Source organism: Meleagris gallopavo, chromosome 20 (genome assembly GCF_905368555.1).
Source record: "Meleagris gallopavo chromosome 20, MGAL_WU_HG_1.1, whole genome shotgun sequence".
Lineage (NCBI taxonomy): Eukaryota > Metazoa > Chordata > Aves > Galliformes > Phasianidae > Meleagris > Meleagris gallopavo.
This window is the reverse complement of record NC_139423.1, coordinates 4,099,721-4,117,676: the sequence shown is the minus strand read 5'-3', so window position 1 is coordinate 4,117,676 and position 17,956 is coordinate 4,099,721. Positions and strand designations below refer to the sequence as shown.

General features: G+C 39.4%; 1 protein-coding gene across 5 annotated transcripts; it reads left to right on the top strand.

Annotated features, from left to right (window-relative positions):
• The first annotated feature begins 297 nt into the window (after nt 1-297).
• On the top strand, nt 298-17,710 carry MFSD11 (major facilitator superfamily domain containing 11). 5 transcript variants are annotated; one of them, XM_010721275.4, is made up of 15 exons: nt 298-425; nt 1,679-1,838; nt 2,019-2,192; nt 3,496-3,551; nt 4,584-4,691; nt 5,111-5,190; nt 5,282-5,378; nt 7,088-7,146; nt 8,364-8,505; nt 9,324-9,364; nt 10,479-10,544; nt 12,263-12,388; nt 12,817-12,991; nt 13,857-13,992; nt 14,489-17,710. In XM_010721275.4, the coding sequence occupies exons 3-15, from the start codon at nt 2,097-2,099 to the stop codon at nt 14,651-14,653; spliced, it is 1,347 nt and encodes a 448-aa protein (XP_010719577.1). In that variant the 5' UTR covers nt 298-425; nt 1,679-1,838; nt 2,019-2,096; the 3' UTR covers nt 14,654-17,710. The 5 variants fall into 5 exon arrangements, with proteins under 5 accessions (XP_010719577.1, XP_085096304.1, XP_003211465.1 ...); XM_085240178.1 differs by having other exon boundaries at nt 326-537; XM_003211417.5 differs by having other exon boundaries at nt 329-468.
• The last annotated feature ends 246 nt before the right edge of the window (nt 17,711-17,956 follow it).

The following is a 17,956-nucleotide window of genomic DNA, read 5'->3' as shown; positions in this document are numbered from 1 at the left end:
TTTTAAATTCCTGACCTCGGTTCCCTGAGGCGTCCCGGCAAGTAGCGGGAAAAGTAGGTGTCTAAGTTAACGGCGTGCACGCGTTTGAAAGTGACCGTTGAGGCGGATCTGCAGTGACCCGGAAGCAATCGGTGGAGGCGAAACTTTGAACATGTGTTGTAAACGGGGAAAAAAAAAAAAAAAAGAAGCAAGTTGAGGACTGAGTGTTGTGGTGGAGGGGAAGGAGGAGCGGGAAACCCTACGACGTTGAGAAAAAAAAATTAAAAAATCGTTGCGAAGGAAAAGCCCCTGCGCGGGAGGAGGCGGCATAAAATGGCGGACACTGGAGGGGGGGGGGGGGCGGGTGCGGTGCTGTCGGCGCGCTGCGCGGGCGCTTCCCTGCCTTGGGCGCAGCCGCAGTGCTTAATTCTTACCTCAAAGCTGTGGTAAATGTTTCTACCCTGTCTGTTTTGTAAGCTGTTTTTAAAGGTAAAGGATAGGAATGAAGAAAGCTGTTTTGGTATGAAGGGGGGAAAAAAGGCTGAGAAAGCAAGCTCAGTAAGTGACGATTTGGATACAAACCCAGAGGCAACAAGTTGTTTCCTATAGAAAAGATTTAGGAAAGCAAATAACCTGGGATTGGCTTTCATGTCTGTATTGATTTGTGTTTTATTGTTCTTTTCCTGCTCAGAGAGTTTGGATTCATTGCTGTCTGATTCATCTGCCGAAATGCTTTCAGGAGAAATTTAAAGTCTGTATTTTTACAGTGATTTCTTTAAAATGACAGAGGTGGTTCCCTGTGTCCCTCAGGGCAATCCCTTCAGTGTAAGCTTCTGTCAGCAGAATGATCCCCACACACCAGTGAGTGGGACTCAGTGACTGTGGGCAGGGAAACGTGGGGTCTGTTTGTTTAGCGATGCCTTAAAGTAAAAAATGGATTTAAAAATTGATTCAATCTAGTTTTAAATACTTAATATAGAGACGGAGCTTTGCTGACATTAAAAGCAATGCCTTGATATTGCTGTTTGATCTTTGTAAAGTAGCCTCTGTATGGTCAAGCTGATTTTCTTCCACAAGTAAAGAATAAAACTTTTTGATTTGCCATTTTCTTAAGTTCTGAATTCTCATCTATTCCTCTTTGGCAGTTCATGGGGCTGGGTTAGCAGAATGGTCCACTCCTGACTCACGAGATACAGAATATAGACAAGGTACTGAGAGTGACAAGCAGCCATTCCATCCATACCGGGTGTGTGTTACCCTGTGTTAGTTTTGCTGACAGTTTGACAGAGGGCTTCAAGCAAAAATATGACTTGATCTTGAATGTATTACTGAGGACCACTGTAAAGCAGGGTGTTAGGAACAAAACATTACTGAAAGTGAATGTTTCTTGAGAGGAAGCAGTGGAAGATTATACAGACCGTTCCTTCTTCAGAGACACTGGATAAGGGAAGAGCACCAAGTAGAACTTCAATGTTGGTGATACTGAAAGGTTTCTCTTTTGAGGAATTATTTGCTCTCCAGAGTGACATTTTCTATGTATAAAGAAGAAAGGGTACAGTAATAAAACTGCATTTCCCATAGTGCACGAGGGCTTTCTAGGCAGGGTCAGCTGATCTGTACTGTGAAATGTTCCTTATTTCCTGTCCAGCATGCATGGAAATGACTTGTGTGTGTGAATATCTCATCTTTCCTTTGTCAGGTGATTTACTGGCTTTTGACCAGAATTCCAGTTCAGAAGCATGGCAAGAAACTCAGCTGATTAACCATCTCGATGCTTGGAAAACTGCTTCTTTGGGTGGAATGAGATGTCATGGAGAAGTAACATACTGCTGTCTGCTCTCTTAACTTAATGGGAAAAGGTAGAGGGAATTTTGATCTTTACTTTTTGTATCTATCTATTTATTTTTCCAATTTACTGACTTTGCTGTACATTATTTAAACAAATCCTAGCAGCTAACAAGTAGCTCTCAGGAATTGTCATTTTTTAAGGATTTTTTGTTGGTGGTGGTTTACTCTTTTTTTTTTTTCTCTTTAAACAGGAGTTAAGTGGAAACTTTTAAAGGGAAATAGATTTTTTTCCAGACTGAAGCTGAGAACTTGGCAAAATAACCCACAGAATGTCTCCTGACTCAAAAAAACTTTTCAACGTACTTATTTTGGGAATCTCATTCATGTTTATATTCACTGCTTTCCAAACATGTGGAAATATTGCGGTAGGTGTACATATCAAAACATTCCACAGCTATGTGACAGTTCTTTTGTGCTTTGTCTAATATGTGAGTTGCTGTAATGAGATTTTTAATGTGCAGTGCAGCTTTTGACATATTGTCTCCTTTCTTTTGGTTTAGTGTTAACTAGATTAAGTTGGTTAACAGGATGCTTAATCAGTTTATTTCCTTAAGGTATCATAGTTACGTATGTGACTCTGTCTGATTGCTTAGACAGTGGAAAATTAAGTAATCCTATCAAATGTTAGAACTTCAATGTCTGTTTTGCTTCATTCCATATATAACAATTGATTTTTATTGTATTTTTCACATTCCTGTTTTTTGTATATAAGCCCTTTCAGAATGTTTGCCTAATATGTTATTATTAACCCCTAGTTAACATGCCCCTAGTTTCTCCTGGAGTTTCTTTCCTAATGCTACCTGTTTTTCTGTTTTAACAAACTGAACATTGAAGGGGAGTGTGAGGATGACACCTGACGAGCAGTCAGGCTCACACAGCTGCTAGAACTGCCAAGTCACCTTCTCTAACTTAGTTGTTGGTGTTACTTTTGATATCAGTCTTATGCCAACGTACATTTTGCTTCTCTGTTCTTGCACGTTAAGAAGAATTCTTTCTGAGTTTGAAATACACTGTAGAAATAATTGCTTACAGCAATTGTTGTTAAATTATTATACAGCGCAGTGATTAAATTCTGCTACGCAATGAATGTGCAGCACCTCACTGAATTGGGCCTAGAGATCATGCAGTGATGTAATGTATTGTCATTAAAGTCATTAAAAGTGACTTTCAATCAGATCTGCCAGACAATCCAGCTAATTACATGGTCTCATGATCACTAAAGCTGATTCAAGGGGAAAAAAAAAGGAACAAGCTGTTAACGGAAAGACTGAAAGGATGGAAACTCTTAGCTGAAATTAAAGTACAGCTGAAGCTGAAGTTTGGATAAATTAAGAATACAGTGAATCTTCAGCTTGTTTTCCCCCACTGCTTAGATGAAGATAGCAATATGCAGGTACCTAAGAGAAGTGTTTTGTGAAACAAAAGTTCTGTGAAATACTGTAAGATCTCTGGTGAAATCAGGATATAATTCCCAAATCTCTATTACTGCTTCAGACAAATGTTTCCCTGCCTAGGATCTTCTTCATCTTCATTGTGGAGATACTGTCAGTTGTAATTAACGCTTTAAGTAGAGTCTATTAGTGATAATTTTTTATGTTTAGCGCTGACTTCAATCTGTTACAAATGATTTCAAGAAGTTCTAACAGTATTGCATATTTCTCCTCACAGCAAACAGTTATTACAAATTTAAACAGCACAGATTTTCATGGCAGTGGCTACACAAGGTAACTCACACACATTTTCTTACTACTTTGCTCCTTGCAGGGTGAAGCTAGTTATAATTACATCTGGTAGAGATATACTCTCATGAGATTCTAGTGCTCTGCTGGCTTCACAATTTAATGGCATACTTAAAGCAGTTAAATCATGGCTCTTGCATTCAGTCCTACTCTGAATTACTTGTTTCTAATTGAGCTACGTGATTGTTTTGTGTATGTTCTTTGTAAAACTAAAGCTACCATTCAGTCATCGCATTCTCAGCTTTTTATCTTAGTACATTTAAAAATGTGGAAATTAAAAAAAAAAAAAGACAATAAACTGCTAAGGCTTTGGTTGTTTGCCTCATCTGCTTCTGTGCCTTGGTGTAGTATATGGGTTGTTTGGATCAAGTTGTAGGAAATACTGCAACATAGTTGGGAAAGAAGCAACCAGAAAGACAAGAAGAGAAGCAAGGTTTTCAGCTGTAAAATACCACTCTGAATGTTTATTGCGCTGACTTGGCCAGACTCACCAAGTATGATCAGGGAGCTTTTGTAAACCAAATTGATCTGTCATATAAGAAAACCCAGTTGCTGCTTTGAAAGGTTTACTGTCTTAATATAAACTAAAATTACAGCTACTACAAAATATATCTATACAGTTTTTGTGGTGCATTTGACAGAAGATGAAAAGCTCACTAATAGATGAAAGTGGTTTTGGTACATTGTCCTTTAGAAGTACTGGGCACAAAATAGAGAAACTTGTTAAGGCACAGTTTGACAAAACCCTGTCATAAATTAGAAGCTGTGCTGGCCTGCAATGGCTTGGGACTCGATTCAGCAGTGCAAGATACACTACACTTGAGTGTTTCTGTATGGAGTAAAATGGTTGAAGGTAATTAACAACACAAAGGAAGGAAATGTTTGAATATAAAAATGAGGCAGTTGCTTATGTATATTTTGATACTTTGGAATCAGCTGAGTCTTCTTAAACAATCTGCATTTGTAGCCTGTATTTTATTTTAAGTACTTCACTATCTTTGTTGTTTATTTATGTAGTATGTCCGTTATTTATGGAGTTTTCTCAGCATCAAACCTTATCTCACCTTCAGTGGTTGCACTAGTAGGACCTCAACTCTCCATGTTTATTAGTGGCATATTTTATAGGTAAGTATTATTTTTAATTTCTTTGAAATATCTTTTTTTTCCCACATGGAAGTGCAGTACCATATACAAAATTGTACTGGCTAAGGAGAACACGGTGCTGAGCTGCTCCGTGTATCAGTAGGTGACTTCAGGGCACTTCAAGCCTACTGGAAACTCTGTTTTTTTTCTTACCATTTTCAGATTTTGCTGACTGTTGAGTTCATGTTGTGTTCTCAGGTTCTTGACTACATAAACAAAGTCTACATTCTTGGTGGAGTAAAAAGCTTACCTTTTTTTTTTTACGTAACCTGAACTGTACTGCATGGTACCTTGGGTGACAGTGGATGACATAGGAGAAGCTAAGTAAGATAGCTGTTTCTTAAAGAGCACATTCCACTCTGTTTTATGTTCAATAAACGGATCTATTTGTTCTATTCTAGCTTATACATTGCAGTTTTTATCCAGCCTTCTACGTGGAGTTTCTATACTGCTTCTGTTTTTATTGGCATTGCAGCTGCAGGTAAGCATTGCTCTTATTCTGCTCACTGCTCTATTTGAATATACTTCTAAAGCACTTTTATTTCCTGACCAATATCTTTTGCACATTTCAGTACTGTGGACGGCACAGGGAAATTGCTTGACTATAAATTCTGATGAAAACACCATTGGAAGGAACAGCGGAGTATTTTGGGCACTCTTGCAGTCCAGGTAAGCTTTAAGTAATAGCTTTTTAGTTGTAGTAGTGGAAATGCAAGTCACAACTTGAAGCAGTGATAGAGCACCTGGTGGGAAGGCAAGGCCGACCCTGGGGAGCTCAGGTGCATGCAGTGGGGCTGAGTGAGCAGAAGGGGTGGAGCCAGGGTGCATCCCTCCCCAGACCTCATTTAAGGGTTGGCAGTGGAGGTGAGGGTATCTTGCTAGAGATCTCTGCTTACCTGAGGTCTTTTGAAAGTAAGCAGATTTTTGTTGTTGTTGTTTCTGTATTTCTGGTATTTTGCAGTCAATTAAATGGAGAGTTTGGAGCAAAACTTCTAAAGCTGTTGTGTGTGTGTTAAAAGACAGTGAATTAAAGGTTCCTATTGCAAGTCTCTGCTCTTGAAGTGCTAAAAAGATACATATTAGTTCAGGGAGCATTTAGCAAATATCTTGGTCTTGGAGGGCTGTTTTGCGTTGGGATCATGATACTAATGAGCCCTCATGACCCTGAATCACCTCACCATGTCTCCATCTCACCTCTGCTTGAGAGCCCCATTTAACCTCAGTGCTGGGCCTCCACTTGCTCTGGAACTTTGCTGGAGGAAAAGATGATGGAAACATGCATGAAAACAGAGCTGTTGATTTGAAGAGAGAATAAAAAGGCTGGGACAGTTTGGAGAGAAGGTAAAACGAGGAGTATTTTACTCATGGGCTAGCAGAGCAGGAAGGTGGCAGCTGAGCAGAATGTGGAACTGTTAGCAAGAACTGCTGTAATAAAACTCAGGTAATGTGTTGAAACTAGGGAAAGATCAGTTTGGAACGGGTTTTTTTGTATGATGGGTGAAAAACTTTTGGAATTCCCTCCTGCTTGGAGGGTTTGGAGTTGGATATTGTCAGCAAGACTGAAAAGAGATCAGATTCACTGATAGTAGGGCCACAAATGTATCCTGAAGGCAGATAGCTCTTATGCTGCTAATAGAGTGCTTCTGGATATTGAGAAATAAGGCAGGGGATGAGTCATGGTGGTAGGCTGATGAGCTTGCTCTAAATGGCATTGCTGATGCTGTGTGGAGACAGAGTGCTGCATTAATGGAACAGCAGAGTGAAACAGTGGTGTGCTGCTTGTATTTCATGTTTTGGAATTAATTAATGTCTTGGTGTAGCAAAGTCCTGATTTCCACAAACTCAAGTAATTGTGTGTTTTATAGTAGAGTAGAATGTTTGAGTTCAGATGAGGAAATTTCACTCTAAGGCTGTTTTGAGTCATCATTCATTCTGAGCTGATGTATTTCAGGGAACTGTATGTAGAAACACAGAATTTCCCCAACCTGTTAACAGGCAGTTTAGTATTGCTGCACTGATATTTCAGACGAGACACACGACTCTGCTAGGGGAGTACTGCAAATTCATTTCTGTAGATACATCATCATTCTAAGCTACACCCTTCCAAAAACAGTGAGAGAGATAACAAATAGCCAGCTAAGTTCATTTGCTATTTTCTTGTTCTGTCTTGATTCCTAACAAGAAACAGCCAGCATTAGGGTGAAAAACACTTTCCTGTGTTTGCAGTTCTCTACAGAATAAACAATTTGCATGGGAAATGACTGCTTTCTTATCCTTTCACAATTGTGCAGTACTGGTTTTGCATAGAATTGTGTTACTGTGGTGCTGTGATCTTAATTCTACCACAAAAAGTTCACCTGTGTTGTTCTCGTTTACAGCTTGTTTTTTGGAAACCTGTATATATACTTTGCTTGGCAAGGAAAAACTTACATATCAGGTGGGTGTTACTTGTTTGTGGCAAGATGGTAACAGGAATAGCATAGTCATTCAGGAATGAGGCATTGACATCTAAATGGGAATGATCAGGCTTCAGGAATGCTGCCTCTGATCCACTTGGTGCCTCTGTTGAATGCATTGTCTCAGGTTCTCCACAGACCTGGGCTTGGTGGCACAGCACAGGTTAATTTTTAAAAGTCAGTTCCCACCTTCTCTCATGGAGGCCTTGAAGTTCTGTGCCATCTAAGTTTCGTTGCCATTGCTAGCCACAGAATGCAGCCATTAAACGTGAGGGATTTCTGCTGTTGTGACTTCTTGCATTTTCAGATGGAAAACACTGTTGAGATGTCTTGAGACTCTTTTTTAAAAGCTAGGTGTTAGTATTAAAAGCTCTGACAGCACTTGAAAATCAGTTCCTCCTTCTTTTTACTGCCTATATTATTGGCATTTCAAGATGAAGCACGTTTTCTTCTTGATCTATAATCATGCAGAGGTTATTTTTAATTGAGATAGAACAATTTACTGTTTGCCTTTAAGCAGAAGTCCATTAAATACAAGCATAGGCAACGTCTTTGTGTTTGTTCAATCACAACTGTTAGCAGTTTCAGCATTTTTCTTTCCCTGCCTAATTTGCAAATAGGCATAACTTTGGTATTGCAGACCTTCCTTTGCCAGACAAGTTGGGTGGTGTGCCAGAGCTGGTGCAGAGGGAAGCAATTACCTTTCTCCAGTAACACACTGTATGCTGCCTCAGTTACTGAGGTATCCATGCTGTGAAGGCCTTTGTAGTATACAATTCTAATAATCTGATGTTACAGTCCTAATATCTGGTAGAGAACAAATTCTTAGATATCTGTGGGCTTTTGGGGTAGCTTCCTATGTCTGTTCTGAGTTATACATCTCTTGAAGTGTATTTTTTTCCTGCTAATAATTTATGCACTTTCATTGCTAACTGGCTCCTCCTTGGTCATAGTCTTTGCATGGCAGGAAATGCAGGTAACACTCTTTAATATGCCAATGTCTTACTGGCATTGTGAAAATGAGATAGGAATTTACCAGTAACCGTGTTCATTTTGTTCCACGTGCAAGGTAACATAGAAAATCAGTAATCATTTTAAACACTGCTCTGAATTATGCTTGTATTAGTTCTTTGAAGGTAGCTGACTTTGTCTGAATTGCTTTTACATGTCCTGTAATGACTTTAATTTGTTTTTCCAGAGGGCGATCGCAGAACTGTCTTCATTGCCCTGACTGTTATCAGTCTTGTGGGCACTGTTCTGTTCTTTCTGATTAGGAAACAAGAGGACACAAAAGCTCCAGGGGAGGAAGATTCTACTAATGAAATCCATGGGGACAGCTCGTAAGTGCTTGCAACAATAATTTGTTGTCACATATACTTACTTGTGTCCCTGCTTCTTAATGGAGTGTCAGTTTCACTTTCCCCTCTGAACTGGGAGCCTGAATGTTATGAACAACCTGTAGAATGTACACATTTGATAGAAGAGTGTCTGTGTCTGAACAAGTGAGAATCAATTAATGTTCTGCATATGACATTTTCAAGGACAGAGTAAGGTAATGCACATCAAGTTTTTCCATTAATGAGTAAGTGCCTTTGGAAAGATACCACTTACCTTTTTTTCTCCTCTGATTGTTAAATGTGCATCTGGCTTTTGTAGTCTTTCTTTGTCTAATCAGTCCAGGTTAAGGGCTGGAATGAGCAGAAATTATTCCCATCCTTTTTCTGAGTTATATTTTCATACTAATATATTTATCACATGTTCTCAAAATGTTTAGATGCAACTTCTGAGTACACTAGAAGTGTATAGGTAGGCAGACACAGTGCAGTTTTGCTTGAGGCATCGTTTTAGATATTTTTGTTTTATTAAAATAATGTTAGAAAAATGTCAACAAGTGTGTGTTAGTGAAAATGCTCGATGCTGACCATTTCTAAACTTGTTCAGAAGGAAATCTCTTAGGTTAAATTTTGAATGGTGTTCACTTGCTCAGAAAGCCAGATGAATTTTGTGGTCAGTAGTTTAGAGTCTCAAACACTTAGCATATTTCAGTACATAATACAGGCCTAAAAAACGTACAGACATTTTGAAGAATGAACTCATCTGCCTTCAGTGCAGTGGTTATTCATTTTCTTTTTTTTGACTAAGTCATTTATTTACCCAGGTCTGCACGAAACAAACTGATGAGAGCAGTGGATGCCTTCAGTAAGTACTGTTTAACATACAAGCTGCTTCAAAGAATCCTGACAAATCCTTTCCAGCTCTCCGTGGTTCTGCTGATATGTGAAAATGTACAAATCACTCAGAACAAAAATTTGCAGATAAATAAGGTTAAGAATGCATTTCAGTTATTGCACTTGAAAAACAGAAATTTAGATCTGGCCTTTGGGAAAAGAGGCTGCCAAATGGCAGTGACTTTCAGACTAGAGATGGCAGTTCATACAGATATGGGACTGATGAGGTTTGAACTTGATAGGAACTGAGTTTTCTGTGTGAATATTTGTGACTTTGAGTCAAGCATAAACAAGGTTTGCAAATGGAAAAGCTTGGGAATGCTAAGTTGTGGACAGATTGCTGTTGATGTGTAACTGGTGTGAGGTGGCTGGCTGAACTTTAGAGTGCTTCTCCCATGATGGTACCATACAACCAAAGTCTGTCTGCAAGCAAAGAAGGTGTAACTGACATCACCTCTGTGCTACTATAGTGCAGGAGAAGTTTGAGTTTGAGATCCAGGCTGCTTTACAACGCATTCCTTATACAGATAAGCTCAAAACCAACAGGTCACCCCTAGGGAAAGCTAGTGAATGAAAGTTAAATTGTCTTCTCCAGTAAAAAAAAAACAAACAAACCCAACGGTATAAAGGAGAAGCTGCATATTACTTCTTGTCACCAGATGGTAACACTTTAAATCAATGTTTTTGAACTGAACTGACTGGTTCCCACTGAGTTTGATGTGGTCTATCAGTGACTGCTTGTTTTAAGATCATGGAGATCTTCATGGACAAAATATTCTTATAGGAGGTAATTGCCATGAACAGTGAGTACAAAAATACAACGAAGAATGAATTGTCTGCTGATAGAAAACTGCACAACTCCCTCTTAATATTTCCCTCCTTGCACTTCTTACAAATAGATTTGAGGTCAAATTGTTGTTTTAGAGTGCAAATGAAGGTCTGCATGCTTAGCACTCTAATCTTCTTATTGCAAGAAAGTCACAGTTGAAATAACTTATTTTTGGTTTAAGCAGAGAGCAAAGAAAGTGCAGGTGCTCCTAGTAGAGTTAGTGGAAGTTATATTAATCTCCTTTGTGTCTTTCCAGAGAGATCTATAAAGCTAAGCTTCACGAAAGAGATTCTGCTCCTCAGTGTTACAACAGCCTACACAGGTATGAAGCAAGCACAGTGTGTGATTGTGCAGGACTCTTGGGCATTGTTTGGAGTTTTAAACAGTGACCACAGAGCAGAGTGGCGATTTGTGTGTCTCTGCAAACAGCACTTGAATATTTCAGGTGCCTCTGGATGAATTATATTCCATGTTCTGGAAAGTGTTCCTATACGGGAGGAGAGGTGTACCTGACTCTGACATTAATAGATGTCATAATATGCTGTTCAGTCCACTGTGGGGTCACCCAAATTGGGATTTAGGCAAAATGTATGAAGCAGGATTTAATGTGATTTGGCCTGACACCATCAGTAGGTTGTGGATTATGTCTAGTGCAACTACAGTGCAGTTAAATTTTTGGCAGATGACATTTCCAGTATTGCCTCTGTTAGGTGAGGTGTAGGGCATTACTGATAGTCTTCAGTTGTCTTGGTTCTACTGGGTACAAATTAACTGTTTTTTACTATTTTTGCCATTGGTATTTACTGTGGCAGGAACTTTCTTCACCAACTTTAGTTGAACTTGATCTGCCATTGTTAGACCAAAATATGAGCTGTAGAATAAGAGTCCATTTATTTTTACCATCCATTAAAGCAGTTATTCCACAGAAAGACTATAAAAACGTTCAAAATCTTAGAGGATTTTTGTTTTTTTCCTACTTATTTGGCTTTGGCTTTTATGTTAACCCAGATGAGCGAACTTGAATTCCTTGTAGATGTTCAGTGCAACAGGAGCATGAAACAAGATAACCAGGCAAGGGAATGGGGTGATGAAATTTGAAATTGGTATGGAAGGTTATGTAGAAAAGAATCAGTCCAGCTTGGAAGAACTGCCTGCTGCCATCTGGTGGCTCCTGGTCAATATTGCCACTTCGTGGGAAAACGGGAAGCCCCGTAGGACTGGCACAAGCTTTTACTTCCAAAATGTGTAGTTTGATAATCAGTCTGTTGAGATCTCATTCCTTTTTGAGGCATTAGAGCATTAGACAGCCTGCTGCTGGTAGACCAATGCATGGCGTGCTGTGGTTCTGCAATAGCAAAAGACAGAGGAGGGGAATGAGAGTGCTATTTTCTGTTTTTCTTTAAGCACAGCACTTGGGTTCTTGTAAATATAACTGCTGTTAAGACACTGTGATTTTCAGACTAATGGTTCCTTGTTTTGGACTTAAATGTGTCACCTTTCAGTATCAGCAGTAGAAAGAAAGATTTCTAACAAGTAGTTGTTCTTGCTCTGCTTTCATTGTGCATCGATGGGAAAGGAGCAGTTGAGCTTAGAACTCCTCTTGTTTGGGATTTGAGGGTGCAGGGGTCTTTCTCAGAAATACTATAATCTGGAAAAAAAAAAATCTTAAAGTGAAATTGTTTCATTTCCTCAGTTATTAAGTGCTGTTTCACACAAAGGTTCTTGTTTGAATGAAATTCCAAAGTTTTTGGAGAGGTGGAAATACAAACTGTTTATAGGGATTGTGTCAACAGCAGGAGTACTGAGCCTCAGTGCATCTAATGCTAATTATGTGACATGTTTTTTTATATTGCTTCCATGAGCTAGCATAGAAAAGTATAATGATTGCATAGCTTAAAACTCTGCTTGTTTGCTTGTTACACTTACCTCTTGAAAATATGTATTTGAAAGTTACCTTAGGGAAAAACATTTAGATAAAAACTATTGCAAAGCTTATGAAGAAAGCCTTCATTTGTCAATCTTGTTTGCTTTCCTTCAAAGGTTTGGAGTTAACATTCTTTTCTGGAGTGTATGGAACATGCATTGGTGCTGTGAATAGGTTTGGCAGCGAAGAGAAAAGCCTTATTGGTCTCTCTGGGATTTTTATTGGTGTTGGGGAAATTTTAGGTGAGTCAAAAGGAGATATTTGCTGATGAACAACTTGGATTCATAGAGAGGCACATGTTTCTGCAATCGGCAAAGCTAGGCAGAACATCATCCCTCCTCACTTCATAGTGTTGGGAGGAGAAAACAGAAGTCCTGGCACGATACCTCGTGAAAAGACTAAGTGCCTTCATCAGCATCCACCTGAGAAATGTGCCTGCATGTCTTGGACACCTCTGGCAACCCAGAGGTTCTGCACCAGGAGAGCTGGTGTGGCAGAGCTGGCAGACACTTTGGGGCTGCTTTCATGTCTGTCAGTGCTTCAGTTGTTAAACATGGGAATTTACAACCTATATTTTTGGTCTCTTTTTAATTTTTGTTACTTTGAATTCAATCTTGTTCTTTACATCTTTGTTTCTGATGTAAGTCTCCCATCTTTTCCATCCCTACAGGTGGAGGAATCTTTGGTTTACTGAGCAAGAAGAGTCGCTTTGGCAGGAACCCCATTGTGATGCTAGGCATCATTGTCCACTTCATTGCCTTTTATTTAATCTTTGTCAACATGCCAAGCAATGCCCCTGTTGCTCCTATGGAAGGAACAGATGATATTGCTTACATGATTCCGAGGTATGTAAGCTCTTCACTCTGGCTGTTATAACTCAAGATGCATATAAAACAGCTTGTACCTCTCACAGGAAACTCATTGAAACAGCTCTTCTGGTGCATACTCAATTTAGGGACCTCAATGGTGTAAGAATAAAAAGCGTGAGGATATTTGGTAGCAGTTATACTGTTTGAGAACACAACTCTTACAGTTGTGACCAACAACTGTTGTGCTAGCTGTCAGGAAGTTGGGCTCATTTTTACTGTACATAGAGCACCAGCTTTACACTTTGGTCTTTGAATGCTCCTTGTCAAAGTCCAAAGTCTGTTAGTTAGGGGAAGAATATGGGGAGCGTTCTTATCACTGCAACCTGTTTTTGGGGTGTATTTGTGCTAATTTGTGTGAAAGTAATGTGGTCAGCTTGTGCAGGCACAGCTGCTCAGCTGCAGTGATTAGCATTTGTGCTGGTACATGGGGCTATTTTTTTAATAGGAGTGTTTTTCTGAATGAATTGGTCTTTTGCTCATGTTCCTGCAGTTTTGTTGAATTCACTGTATGTGTCTTGGCATTTGATCACTGCTGTGTGGGCTTTATGACTCCAGGCATCAAAATGAGATTTTAGCAGTTCTAATTCAGTGTAGAATTGACTGTTGGTAATACTAACAGAAGCTTTAGCATTCAAGGAATTAAAATCTGATGAAACTATTCTTTTTGCCAGCCAAGTGTTCCCACTTCTTTTCCAATGAAATTTAAAGTTTGATAACTTTCTTCCATTCTCCATTGCCAAGTAAGTCTGTCAAAAGTAGTTCATAGGTTCATGCATTAGTCAATAGCTGTGTGAGCTGCTTGAGTGAGTGATTCTTACATTTGATTGAATTTTTCCTTCAGCAAAGAGGTGGCCATATTCTGCAGCTTTCTGTTGGGCCTGGGAGACAGCTGCTTCAATACCCAACTCCTCAGCATTTTAGGATTCCTGTATTCTGAAGACAGTGCTCCTGCCTTTGCCATCTTCAAATTTGTTCAGGTATTACATCACGTAACCTTCTGAATGTACAAGTGTGGGAATATTCTTTATACAGCTTTAATGGAATTTTTACCTTTGAAAAGGATACACTGCAAGTGAGCAGGAGTGGTCGTCCGAGTTTCTAGCTATATTTTGGTAGAAAATAGTTTGTGATGCCATAAAACTGAAAAGAGGCTTTCTGGATTTTGTCCTAAAGCCTTGGCTGCATTGTTTCTAGACAAAATGCTTTGAAATAGAGGAGAACCGTGCTTGCCATGCTTCAAACACTCAAATGTGTTCATTTTCTGTTGTGAACACTAATTTAAATAAGTAAAAACTAAATCTGTTGTATATCATGTAGAGACATATGCCGTGGTGTAGCAATCAAAGCTCATTATATCTTTGAGAGAAGCATACTTAAAGATGCACGTGAAGCTGTGTGTGTTACCAGCCCCGTAACCTTGTGCAGCAGTGGATATCTCCACTTAACATCTTCCACTTTTTTTTTTCCTATCAGTCCATCTGTGCTGCGGTTGCATATTTCTACAGCAACTACTTCCTTCTGCAGTGGCAGCTCCTGATCATGGTGGTTGTTGGTTTCTTTGGGACAATTACCTTCTTTGCAGTGGAGTGGAAGGCAGCAGCATTACTTGCCCGTAGCTCTGACTACAGCAGCATTTGATCTCGATATCCCACACCTGTCAGGAGGAGCACATTTATTGACAAGTGATGCAAGAAGGTGGAAGGATCGAGTTGAAGAGATTACGATGGAGGAAGCTACTGATAAATCACCATTCCTCAAACTGAACATGAAATACAGGAGGAGAAAATGCTGAGTCTGAAAGGCTTTTTCCTTGCTTTAATCAACTGAGTGTGAAAAAAAAAAAAAAAATCCTGTGTTAGAAATGGAAGGAAATAGAGATCAATGTATTGAACAATTTTGTTCTGAGCCATATCTTCCTGAGTGTGTAACTGCCTGATTTCACTGTCATCCACTACAGAATTAGTTTTTCTTTCTCTCCCCAAATTATTTTACCTATATCCTAGTTCTGCGGACACTTAAATTCTCCCACTGAATGACCAATACTTTTATGATGTATTGCAGAACATCTGTAAAACTGAGCACATCATTGATTTTTTTTTAACAATTAGATATGCAGGAATATTTCTGCAGGAAATGTTGCCTTACTCTTTTACCTGGAAGTTCTCAAATCCCTGTGTAGAACAATTTGCTTTACTTAATCACCTCCAGGACACAAAACCAGCAGTGGGGCAGCTGCTGTCACCTTCTCAGGGTAATGCTATGTGAAGGACTACAAGGCTTCCCTCCCAGACCTCCCAGCAGTTCTTTTCAGTTCACAGATCGTGATGAAAGTTTCAGTGATGGGAGTATTACCAAAGATATGTTTTGAAAGTGCATTTGGAGTCAGAATGTGATCTGGAAGAATCATCTTGTGGTGTTTGTTTTACTGCATGGTCTAAAAATACCTGAGATGACTGATATCAGCTGTTTCCTTCAGTATATTTAGGGAAGGCTATATTGTAATCTCGTTCTGCCAAATGTGAAAACAAGCTGAATGGCATGGCAACTAAACTTTAATCTGGAACAGTTGTAGATGGTGATCTCCTCTACTCAGCAACTGCATCCCACCTTGCTTTTAGCTGCCTGTGTGACATTGTTGTACTTGCAGTTTTGTTTCCATCTGGCAGATAAACAAGATGCAGCTGAGAGCAGATAAACAACACTGAGCAAGGTGGGAGTTTTTATAGACACTCCATGTAACTATTCTTAGAAAAGTACCATTTCCCAAGCTTTTCATGCACAGTCAGAATGCAAATGTCTTGTCATATTTTCAAAGACACGTAAAAATATTGACTTGGAGTATGCATTAGTAGCTCCTGCATGTCATACAGACACAGGTGTGCCCAAGGTTAAACTTGGTGAGGGAGTGTGGTGTCTCCTGTGACATTTGCTGTCACTTCTGTTCTTGCAGAGCATATAAAACACTACTCCCATGAAGCACAGCTGCCCTCATGCATAATGAGACAGCAGAGAAGGATTATTTTAGAGGTGTATGGAGAAGATTTAAAATTCACTCTAGGTTTTCTTGCTATGAGTTCGGTAAGGTGTTAGTGGGAGGATTAGAAGGCACCTGAACAATTGGCAAGCAAAGAAATCAGGACAGCCAGCCTTTGTCTATTTGCAGGAGATGTAATGGATGATGTGGAGGAATGAGATGAGGGCGCACATTGAGTGAGGGGTTATTGGAGCCATTCCAATTTCCCCGGCAAACTGAGAAAGCGTTTGGTATTCAATCACGAAAAGTGAGTAGCAGCACTCAAATGCTCTTATCCACCCCTGTTATCCTGTCATGTGAAGTATGCTGTTTGTGTACAGAGCACCATAAAACGTATAGATGGTAGGATGCTGGCAGTGATTACAGTTCTCTTGTTGCTATGTATCTGTATTTTTCTCTCAAATATAAAAGGGATAAAGAATCTTCTTAAAAATGCGGGCGCTTACTTTCCTCTCTGATTGTTTGTGAGACTTGTTCTCCCCGTACAGATGAACGAGAGAAGGCAAAGCCTGCAGGAAACAACTTTGTCTTACAGTGCATGGGAGGGAAAATCATTTCTGGGTCTTGTAGTAATGAGTAACTGAAAGTGACACTGCTTCATTTTAGCTGGATAACAGCTCTCGTGTGGTTACTCCTGAAAACGATCTGTTTTAATGAATTTGCGTTGTTCATCTGTGGCACAAGAACTGTATCAACTATTTTATTAGAAATTCAGGCAAATCAGCAATCTGGTGTTGTTTCAGCAAACATTTTGAGGCTGGCAATCGGGGATACTGATGAATTGGGTTTTGTGCACGTGTACTTCTGTAAATCAGATTGCTCTTTGTTTCCCTTTCCCTGTTCTGTTTGGTCTGACTGCACGACAGAGAATGTCATAAGGCTGTTTGGGTCACTGAAGTATTATTGCTGTGTGGCAAGTCTTACAAGAAATTGAGAGAGAGAAATATATATATCAATATATATTTGCTGTTAACTGTATGACTTTTAAACTTCTGATCTTAAGGAAGGGTTTGCAGTTGATCAAGCCACAACACAAGATTGTTTCTTCACTTATTTCTGTGATTTGTTGGGTGATTAAAAAAAAAGAAAATCCACACAGCTGCACACAATGGTTAGATGGGTCAGAATGTTTGGCATAGCAGTCTGGAGAATGGCAGTGCTGGCAGCTGTCATCGTTCCATCTCTTAATCTTCCTATCAGTGTTTACCTGCCCTGAGGATGGACCCCGTGCATTTTAGCTCCTTGGCTTTTGAACAGTTCCACATTAATGTGAGATGGGAGCTTACTGTTCATTTCATTGGGATTTGGGGGGGGGAAAGGGCTTCTTCTGTGTCTGTGGTATCATGGTTTTGTTTTAATGTTAGGGATTTTATCTTTATAAGTAAAATTACATATTAATTTGCTTGAGTTTATTTGAAAAATCTTTTTTCTTTTCCTGCTCTTATCCTTTTATGTTATTATTGAGGTTTAATATCCGGACATATCACATCCAAGTTCTTCAAACAAATGCTGAGAGGAAATGAAAACTGATATTCCTGACATCTGAGTGCCAGAAATGCTGCTATGAATTAGTCTTTTATGCATATCGTATAAGCTGGTCCACATTTCTGTCTCGTCAGTTGGTTTGCCTTCTGATACAATATGAATGTATGCAAAGAGAATTTCTGCAGCTTTAGCCCTTGTTTGTAACTAAGCAGTGTGCTTTTATTTCTGTTGTTCACTTCATTTGGTACAATCTAGTAAGAATGTTGAGATAAGGAAGAGAAGCATTTATAAAAGGTTCTTTGTGAATGTGATCTTTATGATCTAATTTCTGCTGATACAGCTAAATTTGGAGAGGGTATTTGAGGGGAAGAAATCATAACTTCTACTGAGGTCCCTGTGGTAGTAAAGGCCCTCCTGTGGTG

What these genes read in the sequence shown, in the direction of transcription:
- MFSD11 (XM_010721275.4), top strand. Translation starts at nt 2,097, where the DNA reads ATGTCTCCTGACTCAAAAAAACTTTTCAACGTACTTATTTTGGGAATC. An exon ending in CATGGCAGTGGCTACACAAG is followed by an intron (nt 3,552 to 4,583) that starts GTAACTCACACA and finishes TTATTTATGTAG; the next exon opens with TATGTCCGTTATTTATGGAG. An exon ending in TGTTACAACAGCCTACACAG is followed by an intron (nt 10,545 to 12,262) that starts GTATGAAGCAAG and finishes TTTCCTTCAAAG; the next exon opens with GTTTGGAGTTAACATTCTTT.